The sequence below is a fragment of the Leptopilina heterotoma genome, unplaced genomic scaffold, assembly GCF_015476425.1.
Source record: "Leptopilina heterotoma isolate Lh14 unplaced genomic scaffold, ASM1547642v1 Lhet_227, whole genome shotgun sequence".
Lineage (NCBI taxonomy): Eukaryota > Metazoa > Arthropoda > Insecta > Hymenoptera > Figitidae > Leptopilina > Leptopilina heterotoma.
Genome location: NW_025110945.1, coordinates 1,151,964 through 1,165,635, shown reverse-complemented (window position 1 = coordinate 1,165,635; position 13,672 = coordinate 1,151,964). Strand labels below are relative to the sequence as shown.

General features: G+C 29.3%; 1 protein-coding gene across 1 annotated transcript; it reads left to right on the top strand.

Moving 5' to 3' along the window:
* Positions 1-521: 521 nt before the first annotated feature.
* Positions 522-13,162, top strand: LOC122502319 (early growth response protein 1-like). The gene is made up of 4 exons (XM_043612305.1): positions 522-753; positions 2,156-2,326; positions 3,273-3,479; positions 12,891-13,162. Exons 1-4 carry the CDS (start codon positions 522-524, stop codon positions 13,160-13,162), a joined length of 882 nt encoding a protein of 293 aa, XP_043468240.1.
* Positions 13,163-13,672: the final 510 nt, after the last annotated feature.

The window sequence follows — 13,672 nt, the reverse complement described above, 5'->3', positions numbered from 1 at the left end:
ACGCTTCATACGTTCGTTGGAACGAAGTCCAGCACTGTACATTTCTTAGGTACTATTAACGGCATGAGCAAAACTGCATTTTGAATGCAAAGCTTAAGTTAGAACGAATATGTATGTATGCATGTATGTGTGTATGTGTGAATAAATGTATGTATGTGGGGTATATTTGAAGGAATGTATGTATATGTGAATGTATGTATGTATGTATGTATGTATGTTTGAATTTTTATGATTGTGTATGTATGTATGTGTGAATTTTTATGATTGTGTGTATGTATGTGTGAATGAATGTATGTATGTATGTGTGTGAATGTCTGTATGTGTATGTATGATTGTGGATATGTATGTATGTATGTATGTATGTATGTATGTATGTATGTATGTATGTATGTATATGTATGTATGTATGTATGTATGTATGTATGTATGTACGTTATTGTATAGTTTTTTAATTAGGAGGTTAGTAACCATGTCGATGTCATGAGTAAAGTAAATTAATTTTTTTAGACAATTTGGTAAAGATGATCTCGCAGATCTACCAGGAAGTATCAGATGCTCCGGCGTTAGCATCTCCTTTTAAACGCTTGTCATCACCAGACAAGAAGAAGGAGCAAATTATTCTCAATGGTTGGGATTGTTTTAAAAAAGTTCTGCTCTTAGAAGATCAAAACTTAATTAACCAAAAAATGGAGGAATTTCTCAACGCTTTTGTTAAAGGAACATGTGATCAAGGATTTGAGATTATAAATCAAGGTTTGCATTTTTTGTACCTAAGATTACTACAGATAGAAGGGCTCAGCCTATGATCATATATTATGTGACTGCGTCTGAGAAAAGGAACTTTAATAAGGTCCCTTTTCTCAGACGCGGTCACATATATTTCTAGTTTTCACTGCAAGTTAGCACGGTAAGCTTGAAAAACTTGCAGAAAAGTTTACAAAAAAATGATATACTATGTGGCTTTCTTTCTGGTTATGAACATTTCCAGTAAAGAGTTATTGGGAGCACGCGAAAATAAGTAAGGGTAAGAGTACAATCCCATGTGAGTTTCAAAGCGTAAAACCGAAAGCAAAATTTCATGAGAGAAAAGGTTAAAAATATCTGACAGTCTCTTGCATGCAATTATGAAATTTTGCTTTCGTTTTTACGCTTTCTGATCACATGGGATTGTACTATTACCCTTAATTATTTTCGCGTGCTCCGAAAAATTCTTTTAACTGGAAATGTTGATAACCAGAAGGGAAGCCACATAGCATATCATTTTTTGTAAGCTTCCTATGAACATTAGCGTTATTCGTGAAATTCATTTGTAAACTGAAAGTAAGATCAACGTAAGCTTACATTCAAGATTGACTCAATAGCTGCAAATCTGATGTTTACTATTTGAATATGTACGACCATAGAGCACGTAATCTCGCAACAAGCTTGCGGCACACTCAACCTAAAAATTTTGCAACCCTACCGTATATATGTTTTCACAAGATTGATGTAAGTGTGATATATGTCTGCCTCTTAGCAAGCTTGCTGTGTTAACTAATGGCAATAGGTGCACGGCATAGTTTTAATAAGCTTGACACGTTAGCATCGTGCTAGATGACAACTATTAACATTATCAGTTAAGATAATATTGTAAATTGTTTGTTCAAGGGACGGATACTAATATTGTGTGCAATACACGTTGTACTCGAGAGATGTAGTTCTAGCCATCTAGCAGGTAATTAGAGAATTATAAGAGAAACCTATATTAGTTCTCAAATTTCTTGCTAGATGACTAAAACTACAACTCTCGTACACAAATTATCTCGCACAGAGTTTAAGTATACATCGCCTGAACTAACTATTTACAATATTATTTTACAACTGATGATGATAATCCTTGGCAACAGATACGATGATAACATGTCAAGCTTGGTGACAGTATGCCGTGTAATACTGCAGTAATTTTATACAGCAAGCTTGCTAAGGGTTATAGACATATCAAACTTGCAGCAATCTTGTGTCAAAGTTGCACAATAGGTAAGCTATCAAAACTTTCAGGACAAGCTTACCGAAAGCTTGCTAAAAGATTAGGAGCATACGTAACACTTGAATAGTTCATTACCTGCTATCAGGGGATCTTTAATAACAAGATAGTAATATTGCATATATGTTTCAGTTGAAAAAGAGGCAAAAAAAGAACTGAAAAGATCGTGTCACATATGTGATAAATTTTTCACACGACCTTCTTCTCTTCAAAAACATTTACAAAGTGCCCACAACATTACAAATGTTGTAGAAGAAGAAAGAATCGAAGAAGAAAATAATGAACTTCCAATCTCATCAACAGGTGAGTGATTTAATTCAGTATTTATTTAAGAAACACTACACAATATACACAAGAAACATACACATGTATACTCACACATATACTCAAAAAAACATAAACATATATACTCACACATATTCACATGAAACATACACACGTATACTCATACATATTCACATGAAACCTACACAAGTATACTCAAACATATTCACATGAAACATACACAAGTATACTCACACATATACACCTGAAACATACACATGTATACTCCCACATACACACAAGAAACATACACATGTATACTCCCACATATACCCAAAAGCATACACATATATACTGACACATAGACACAAGAAACATACACGTTTATACTCACACATATTCACATGAAACATACACACGTATACTCATACATATTCACAAGAAGCATACACAAGTATACTCACACATATACACCTGAAACATACACATGTATACTCACATACACACAAGAAACATACACATGTATACTCCCACATATACACAAGAAACATACACGTTTATACTCACATTTTCACATGAAACATACACACATATACTCACACATATTCACATGAAACATACACACGTATACTCACACATATTCACATGAAACATACACGAGTATACTCTAACATATTCCCATGAAACATACACAAGTATACTCAAACATATTCACATGAAACATACACATGTATACTCCCACGTATACACAAGTATACTCACACATATACACCTGAAACATACACATGTATACTCCCACATACACACAAGAAACATACACATGTATACTCCCACATATACCCAAAATCATACACATATATACTCCTACATATACACAAAAATATACACATATATACTGGCACATTTGCACAAGAAACATTCACATGTATGCTCACACATATACGACTTTAATTTATAATACATTAGTATTATTTAATATTTTCAGTGTTAACATATAAAGGCATAAAAAAATCAAAGGAGATTTACTGTCCACATTGTGGACAGCTCCAAGTAACGAAATTGACCATGCAAAATCATCTTCAAATAGTTCATAAGAAGGAGATCGAAGAAGAAATGAGGAGAATGTTTATTGAACACAATTATAGTAAGAAAGTAGAAAAAATACATGAAACAGAAGAGCAGAGAGAAAGAGGTGAAGAAAGGGTAAAAAGCAAAGGAGAAGAGGAAAGAGAAAAAAGAGAAGAAAAAGAGGAAAGGGAAGAAATAGAAGAAAGAGTAGAAAGAAAAGAAGAAGAGGAAAAAGAAGAAGTCGAGGTAAGAGGAAAAAGAAAAGAAATAGAAGACAGACAAGAAAGAGAAGAAATACAAAGCAATGAGATGAACATGATAGAAAAAATTGAAGAGAAAAGAGAAGAAGGAGAGAAAAGAGGAAAAAGAGAAGAAAGAATAAAAAAAGAGGACAGACAAGAAAGAGAAGAAATACAAAGCAATGAGATAAACAAGATAGAAAAAATTGAAGAGAAAAGAGGAAAAAGAGAAGCAAGAATAGAAAAAGAGGACAGACAAGAAAGAGAAGAAATACAAAGCAATGAGGTACACAAGATAGAAAAAATTGAAGTGAAAAGAGAAAAGAAGAAGATTCAATTTTTAATCGTACGAAAGAATAAAGATGTTGTTAAAATAGCGGAAAATAAAAAAAATATTTCAAAAATTATAGATTTTTGAAAACTACCGAGAAAAATGATTATATCATTCAGACACACACATTCGTACACATACAATATATGTATATATATTAGTACATACATACATTTACACATATACACATACATAAATACACTATTGTTCCAAGTAACAAAATAAAAAAATATAATTTGAAAATGCTTTAAAGATTTTAATAATAATTCTTTTGTCCTCTCCCAATTAAACGTTACGTAATTTATAGATGGAAGCTTACCTTTCTTTTCGTAAATATTTTATATTTTAATCTTTGTCTAATCTATGTTTTTTAAATATTCTACTATAATGTGGTTAAAATAGCTTAAGGTATTAGTCGCGTAAAATGGTTTTCGTCAAATTTTTTTTAAATTTTGCATACTTATTCCTAAAGTATTTATCTACAGAATGAGACCAATTTCATTAATTTTGACCGTTTCAAAGCTTCAAAAAATAAATTCAAAGTTCATACATTTTGTATGGAGGGAGCACCCAATGCATGTATTGATTTTTTTAAATAATTATTTATATAACTAATCGTCAGATTTTGAAACAAAACTACCAAAGTATTCAATTAGATGAAACTAGTGTTGCCGCAAGACGAGAAATTCAAGGAAATCAGAGAATATTATCAAAAATACTGGAATAAGTATTACATTTGTAGAATTGAAGGAAAAAGATCTGATTTTTGATGCCCAGCAACCTTTGAAGATATTAAAAACATTTAATTCTTTTTGAATTTTCCATGTTCTGCTTATAAACTTTAAAATCAACCACAAATATTAATGCTAAACTTTAAATTTTTTCCATTTCTGACAATAAAATTGATCTTTACAGAAGCTGAAATTAATTTTATTTTAAATAATTTAAATCTTGAAGAAGTTTCATAAAATTGTTATTTATAAAATATTCAGAGAATCATTTTACTTAAAAACTGAAAAATAATTGGATCTTAGAATAGTTGAGTTTACATGCAATTTGTAGAAATTATTGAATTTCAAAAGATTTTAAATTGTATTCCCTGAAAATATTCTCGAAAGACGCAAAAAGTTACTTCAGGAGTATCAGTTGTTGATGACATAATTTTATCTTAAGATTTTGCTAATATATGATCAACAATTTAAAAACTTTTTCTTTCTTTAAATAATTAAATACTTACATGGTAGATTGAAAAATGGCGAAAAAAATTTTTTTTTAATTTTATTTTTTCCATGAATAGAGATTTTAAATTTATGAAAATTTTGGTGGTCTTATATTTTACATTAAACCACAATTTTAGTTTTATAACTAACCCAAGTGCAAAAACCAACGCGGCCCAACACTGGCCCAGTATTGGCAAAGCTGGCATCGAGACTTGGCAGACAATATTGGCCCGACTTTGCGCCGACTCTTGTGGTGTTAACAGCGGTTGGACGTCGGCAGCCAGATCTCGGCAGACATTAATGGCCCAATATTGGCACCAGATCTCGGCAGACTTTAATGGCCCATTATTGGCAGCCAGATCTCAGCAGACATTAATGGCCCAATATTGGCTGCCATTACTCCCCCAGTGTTGACAAAATTAGAAAAAAATAAAAATAAATTTTTTTTTATTCAATAAACTAATTAATTTATAACATTTATACGGCTTATTTCCCTAAATTAAACGCAAACTTACAAATATTTGAAAAATTCTTACCTCTCGCGGGGATCGATACCTGAACCTGACGTACCACAGCCTAACACTCTGACCACTCTGCTACTCTGACTTGAAGCCGAGGAAGCAAAAGGGTTCTTATAAGCTACACTACACTGGCCGATACTGTGCCATTATTGGGCCAAGCTACGTCCCAATATTGGCAATTATAATTTGCCATCATAGATACAAAATGATAGACATTAATGTGCCATTCCTGGGCCAAGCTATACCCCAATTCTGGCAATTATATTTTGCCATCAAAGATACAAAATTTTTGCCATTAACCCGTTGCCTGTTAACGACTTAACGTTGGGTCGTGAAAGTTTTAGCAAATGATAGAAATTTGTTATTTAAATTATAAAATAAATTCTTTTATATCATTATTCACATACTATAGGTATCAATGATACTAGAAAAAGTAATAAATAAATAATTGTTTATCATTTTTAAGTAATATAACAATTTAAAAGATTTTGATGGACATTTTGGGGTACTAAAATGAATATTTTTCCAAACAGCGAAGGGGTTAAAGTGCCACTAATGAGCCATTAATGGACCGATCTTCGTCACATCACTGGCAATTGAATTTTGCCATTAAAGATTGATCAACTTTGCCGTGAATGTGCCGTTATTGGGCCAAGCTACGCCTCAATACTGGCAATTATAATTTGCCATGAAAGATACAAATTTTTTACCATTAAAGTGCCAATAATGAGCCATTAATGAGCCGATCTTCGTCACATCACTGGCAATTGTCTTTTACCATTAAAGATTGATCAACTTTGCCGTAAATGTGCCATTATTGGGCCAAGCAACGCCCCAATTCTGGCAATTATATTTTGCCATCAAAGATACAAAATTTTTGCCATTAAAGTGTCATTAATGTGCCTTTAATGGGCCAATCTTCGTCACATCATTGGCGTTTTAATTTAAAAAAATTTTAATATCAAAATTCATGGTATATTTTTAATATTTAATTGTTATCTAAAAATTTGACTAGAATCCATTTTGAAATCAATTTTTACTAGAAAATTCTACGAGAATTTAATTATTTAAATGCAAAAATAAATAATTTATTGAACAACTAAATGTTTCTTAAAATTGAATTATAAGAATTAAATTTTAAAAAACATTCATTTATTCAATAAATTTTCTTAAGGAAATAATTTGCATCATGTCTATTTCTTAATTACAATTGCTTTAAGAAAAATTCAAAGAATTTTAAAAAAAATAAAGGAAAAAAATGTTTGTAAATTCTATTTGTCAATTGCAAATATTAATTGAAAGTGAAATTGAAAATTTCTTAATTTTTAGATAACAAAGGAAAAATTTTACTCTAAAAAAGGTTTCTGTTACATTTATTTACGAATTTTTTTAATTGTAAAATTATTTGAAAACATTAATAACTTCTTTTTTAAATTAATACTTAATTAAACTTTTTCAAAAAAATTAATTCTTTAAAATTGACAGTTAAAAATATAGAAAATTCAAAGTTTCAAATATTTTAATTTGAATCCTTTTCAAGCTTATTTAATTATTTAAATACAAAATAAATAATTTATTGAATAACTGAATGTTTCTTAAAATTAAATTCTTATAAAAAATTTTACCAAATTAAAATGCCATTAATGTACCTTTAATGGGCCGATCTTCGTCACATCACTGTCAATTGTCTTTTGACATTAAAGATTGATCAACTTTGCCGTGAATGTGCCGTTATTGGGCCAAGCTACGCCCTAATACTGGCAATTATAATTTGCCATCAAGGATACAAAATGTTTGCCATTAAAGTGCCATTAATGGACCGATCTTCGTCACATCACTGGTAATTGAATTTTGCCATTAAAGATTGATCAACTTTGCCAATATTGTGCCGTTATTGAGCCAAGCTACTCCCCAATACTGATAATTATAATTTGCCATGAACGATACAAATTTTTTGCCATTAAAGTGCCAATAATGAGCCATTACTGGGTCGATGGTCGGCACATCACTGGCAATTGTCTTTTGCCATTAAACATTGATAAACTTTGCCATGAATGTGCCATTATTGGGCCGAGAGCTGGCCCAGTCTTAAAAAATTTGAAATTCTGACCATCGGCGCCATCATTGGCCCAGTAATGGGACGTTTTGGACACCAATAATGGCCCAGTAACTACTGCCAATTCTCGGCAGACATTACTGCACCAATGATGGGCCGTTTTTGCAGTCTTGGCATTTCGCACTTGGGAAAATTCACAGAGTAATTCCATAAAATATAGATGTAATTTTACTATATTTTATAGAATAACAACTTATTCAAGTGCTATTTTTTCGTATTTTTCTAAACGTACACTGCATTTAACGATATTTTTTGAGTCTTGAATTTTGTCTTGGTCTTGACACTTACTGTCTTGTCTCGTCTTGAATAGACAAGACGAGAAAAAAGTTCATCTTGGTCTTGGTCTTGACGATGATTGTCTCGTCTCGTCTCGAAAATTTCGAGTCTTGCGGCATCTCCAGATGAAGCAAATAAATAAAAAACATGACATTTTTTGACCGCGCCAAACTATAAATATATTGAAAGAAAGTTGAAAAAATAACTAAATTATATGAATTTTCATACGAACGAATAGAGTGGGGAGTTAAACTATCTCTCTCACTCTTACTGCCCCACTCTAATAAGGGGCCCGGTAAACTTTTTACCAGAGCCAACTGCGCGACTAATACCTTAATAGTTGTGGGAAAATTTTTAAGTAAGAAAATTCAGAAAATGATATTGTCGACAATATTCTATTTTCATAAAACCAATAATTTCGTGACTTCTGTTTAAATTAGGTTCAAAATACGTAAATCGAAGCGATGTTAAATTCTCTACACCTTGGTTATGACTTATGAGACTTAAAATTACTGATATACATTTTAGGGTGGCTCTTATTTACCAAGTTGAAGATAACTTTTGGGCCCCCCTCTACATCAAATCTTTGGCCCAAATTATGAAAAAATTCGATAAGAAAATTGATTTTGAGATTGATTAACCCTCTCCTATAAGCGCCTACTTTTCCCATTTAAAATACATGGGATTTTACAAATTTTTGGTTTTTTAAAAATAATTTTTCTACTTAACAAAATTTTTTAAATCGGTTTTTAGATTCTTAAAGTTCACACTTTTACCTTTAAAATGACCTAAAATACAAGATTTTCGGTTCATAATTGAATAAGTTATAAAGCTTTTAATATAGAGATTAATAAATTTAGCCAAATTTTACTAGTTAAAGTGCAAAAATCGGACACACTCGTTGTTTAGAAAGGTGAATACCTTTCGTAGGACATAAAGTCGAGAAAAATTTTAATTTAAGAGTCGAAGGTTTAGGTTTAATCCGGTGTTTTTATTTGGGAGATCTTCAAAATATTTTTAATAGGTTTTTAAATACATTGAAAGACAGTTGCTAATCATTTCTAAGGTAATCATAAAAAATGTAAGCTTTTGTAATTGAAAAAAAAAATTTCTGTACGGTTTTTGGAAGCTTTTTTAAGTGGCCGATTACTGTCGGTTTAGGTGGCCGACTACTGTTGGATTCCTACTTTCTTTTTTAAATTTTTTTTTTTTTTTTTTTATTGTTTATACTCCTGCCCTATTGGCCTTACGCACTTCGACAAGAGTCCCCGAGAAATACTTTTTTGGATTAAGCATAACCATTCTACTTTAGAAATTTTCTATATATTAACCTAATTTTGCGTCTACAGCCGACTTTATTAGGAGTACTCGCATTACGCCTGGACCACCCGTCAATGGGTTTTCTCGCCAGAGAAGAGGGAAACTGTAGAAAACCTCTCTGAGTACAACCGGTTTATCGACACATGAAAGAAATTAAAAAAAATTTTAATTGTAATTTTTAAACAGTATTCATAAAAAGATTTTCCTAAGTGACCGACTAGTGTCTGGTTTACTCTATATGGCGAAGAAATTTTAAAAAATAAAATTAAAATTACGGTGACTAACTTCTCTTGATTATTTTCGAGAAATTTAAATAAAATTCTTTAAAATAATTGAATTATTTTTAATAGAATGTAAAGAAATTTTAATTATTCCATAAATATTAAATCAGTTGTTTATAAAAATTCAATATTATCTTGAAACAATAAAATTAAAAAATTTCAAAAATCTTATTTTTCAGAATTTAAAAAAAAACTTGTTGAAAATTGAATTTTATTAAAAAATTGTACGTGTGTATCTTTTTCTAAATTAACCAATAAAAATTTTAATTATTAATCTTCGCACTAAGACAGATGAATACATTAGAATGTGACTCTTTATTAAATTCAATTATTTATCAATTATTAAATTAAAATACTTTGAAAATTCAATTTGTTACAAAGTTTTTAATGAAATTTTTTAACAAATTTAATTATTTTCAGTTGAATTTTATAAAATTTCTATGCTTTCGATAATTTTTTTATTTATTTATTTACATACTAAATTTAAATCCGTGACTGATTTTTTACTATCAAATTAATTATGTTTAACTCAAATTTAATTCAAATTTAGAGAACAGTATAAATGTCTATAAAAATTTAATTAAAAGCGATTTTTTAAAAACAAATTTAGAGAACAGTATAAATGTCTATAAAAATTTAATTGAAAGCGATTTTTAAAAAACAAATTAAAATAATAAAACTTTTTTTAATTTGGTGAAAAAATTCCCGGTTTGTGGCATGAAATTCCTGGCTTATTTCTGGTCGATTAAAATTCCCGGCTATTTCCCGATTAGTAGGCACCCTGTAAAACATCTTAAATTGGAAATTTTTAAATAAATTTTTTTAATCTCTTTCTAATTTGTCAAAAAAAATTTAACAAAGAATATTATACCATTAAAATAACTTATTACAATAATTTTTGAAAATAGTTATCAGCCATTTTAAATTTTCAAAAACTGACTTCAGATTCGTAAATCAGCGACTCGAATAACCCCAAGATATCAAGTTTTATAAGAATCCAACAATTTTTTCAATATTCATCCGTCATATTGGATCCGCCATTTTGAATTTTTAAAACCTGACTTCAGATTCGTAATCAGCGACCCCAAAAACTCTTAGATAACAAGTTTTATAAAAATCCAACAATTTTTGAAAAAGTCATCCACCATATTGGATTCGCCATTTTGAATTTTTAAAAACTGACTTCGGATTCGTAATCAGCATCCCTAAAAACCCCTAGATACCAAGTTTGAAACAAATTCAACTTTAAGAGAAATGTATGCATTTGGAAACCACTTTTTCGGTGGAAAGTCATGCGCTAGAGGGTTAAATATGACGCATGTGTGTAAATCGCTCCTCTGTCGATAGAGTCAGCACTACAAAAGCGGTAAAATTTAAATTATCAATTAAATGAATAAAATAGTTAATATTGGGTTAGGCTGGTTCTGTCGTGGCAGAGGATTACAAGAACAGATTTTTGCTAACTCTTGAATCGAAAAGAGCTATAGAGAACGAAATTGTATTTCTACGTTTATAGAAATAAAAAATTAACTAAGTTTTAACACTCCTAAAATGTGCATTCTAATAATAATTAATAATAATTTCACTATGAAATTTTAGTCATGTGGTGATTTATTACCGTCAATCTGAAACGATTTTAAAATAATTACTTCACGTTAAAAACAATTATAATTAAATGAAGACAAATAAATTAAAAACTTTATAATTCTATCTTACACCTATTTTTAATCAAAATTTTTGTCTTTCAGTGTATTTAAAAACATATTAGAATATGTTGAAGATCTTCCAAATCAAAACTCTCTATTAAAACCGAACGTTGACTTTTAAATTGAAATTATTCTTGACTTTATGCCCTGTAATTTGGCTGAATCTATTAATCTCTATATTCAAAGCTTTATAACTTATTCAATTATGAACCGAAAATCTTGTATTTTAAGTCCTTTTAAAGGTAAAAGTGTGCACTTTAAGAATCTAAAAACCAATTTAAAAAATTTTGTTAAGTAGAAAAATTATTTTAAAAAAACCAAAAGTTTGTAAAATCCCATGTATTTTAAATGGAAAAAGTAGGCGCTTACGAGAGAGGGTTAATCAATCTCAAAATCAATTTTCTTATCGAATTTCTTCTTAATTTGGGCCAAAGATTTGATGTAGAGGGGGGCCAAAAAGTTATCTTCAACATGGTAAATAAGAGCCACCCTAATACATTTTTTAACAACATTTTCTAAAAAGTCTTATTTTTAAAAATTTTAGATTTATAAAAGTTTAATATCTTTGGCTATAATATGAACGAAAAGTGTCAAATAAGGGATTAAAAGATGCGTCTAAAAAATCTCAACAAAGTCAAAGAATAACAATCATAGGTGTTCTAACATCCCATGTGGAAGGATTACGGAAATTATCCGGAAAATGTATTCTTTATTTTGAAAGTTAATTTTTTCCGGAAGATGCTTCTGGAAATTAAGTTTTTTTATGAATACATAAATATTTTCCAAATGTTTTATAAAAAGTTTTAGAAATAATTATTCTTCAAAAAAAACAATTTTTATAAATAACTAATTTTGAGATATTTAAATATTGCCGCAAAAGTGATATTCTACACATATGACAAGGGAAAGTCCTGAAAAATAAAATCTATATATAAATTAATAGAAGTTTATTTATTTTTAATTTATATTTATTGACAAAAATAATGCTATTTCTCTTTTTAGTTTAGTTTTTTGTAATATTAGATACAAAGCTTTAAATTAAAAAAAATAATGTAATTAAAATTGAGGTTATGTTAACATCTTAAAAAAATTTTAACTTTAAAAATCAATTCAAAAATAGAAAAAAGATATTGATCAACAGTAAATGAATAAAAATGTTATTGCGCAACATTAGTCGAATAATTTATTAAATTTATCTGCTAATTATCTTTAACTTATAGAAAAATGTTCTTTTACGAATAGTAATATGGTTTAAAAAAAAATTCATAACCTTAAACTCTCTTTCTCAATTATGAATTGTTAAGTTGGCAATCTTTGCGGTTAGTTAGTTTCTATAAACTATAAATTTGAGTCACAGCAGCTGGTTTTTAACCTATATTTTCAAACTTGAAAATGGCTAACTGTCAAGAGAATGTGTGTAAGTGTTTGTGATAATTATTTACAAGTAATTTCTCTTTGGTTTTAAACCCTTTGTCGTAGCAAACAACCAAGATACAAATTAAGATAATTAAATTTTAAATTGCAGCACCTAATCCAACATCAACATCTCCGTCATCGCCATCTCCGTCATCGCCATCTCCGTCATCACCATCTCCGCCATCACCATCAAATTCATCGCGTAATTCGCCTTCATCGTTACCACCTTCTTCACCGACAAGTTCATTATACTATACGCCTCCAACTTCACCTGCACCTTCTGTAGGTTCATCTCCTCCTTCTTCACCTTATGACATATATACCACACCAGTTTCATCTCCAATCATTCAATGCGATGAAATTTCATCTTCAAAAAATTAAATTTAAATTCATGTTTTTAAAAAAATCTGTTTAATGCTATATTAAAAAAAATAAATTTACTTATTTCTTAAAATGTTGTTTCATTTCTTCGGTATAAAATTAAACAAGTTTTCTTTTTTTAAGGAATAGTTTTTTTGCAGTAGTTTTATATTTAACTGAATATGTAATTGTAATAATTCTACAATGTCTGACACAATTTAGGGGAAGTCCTGAAAAATAAAATTAATAAATACATTTAAAAAATGTATTCATTAACTTTTATTTATTGTAAAAAACAAAGCTACTTTCCTTTTCAGATAGTTAATTTTTGTTGCAATAAGAAACGCAACGCTTTAAAATAAGAAATAGAAAAAGAATGCAGACGAAATTGAGGTTATGTCAACATTCTAAGAGAAAATAAAATTTCCAGAAATTAATTAGGAAATGTAAAAAAAATGTTAATTAACAGCAAATAAATAAAATTTCGTAAAGAAACCTTAGTGGAATAATTTATTAAAATCATTTCTTGCA

Bases quoted from the DNA above. Each gene is read 5' to 3' on its own strand.
- LOC122502319 (XM_043612305.1), top strand. From the start codon at position 522: ATGATCTCGCAGATCTACCAGGAAGTATCAGATGCTCCGGCGTTAGCA. The intron at 754-2,155 runs GTTTGCATTTTT...TATATGTTTCAG, and splicing joins ATTTGAGATTATAAATCAAG to TTGAAAAAGAGGCAAAAAAA. The intron at 3,480-12,890 runs GTGAAGAAAGGG...TTTAAATTGCAG, and splicing joins AGAAGAGCAGAGAGAAAGAG to CACCTAATCCAACATCAACA.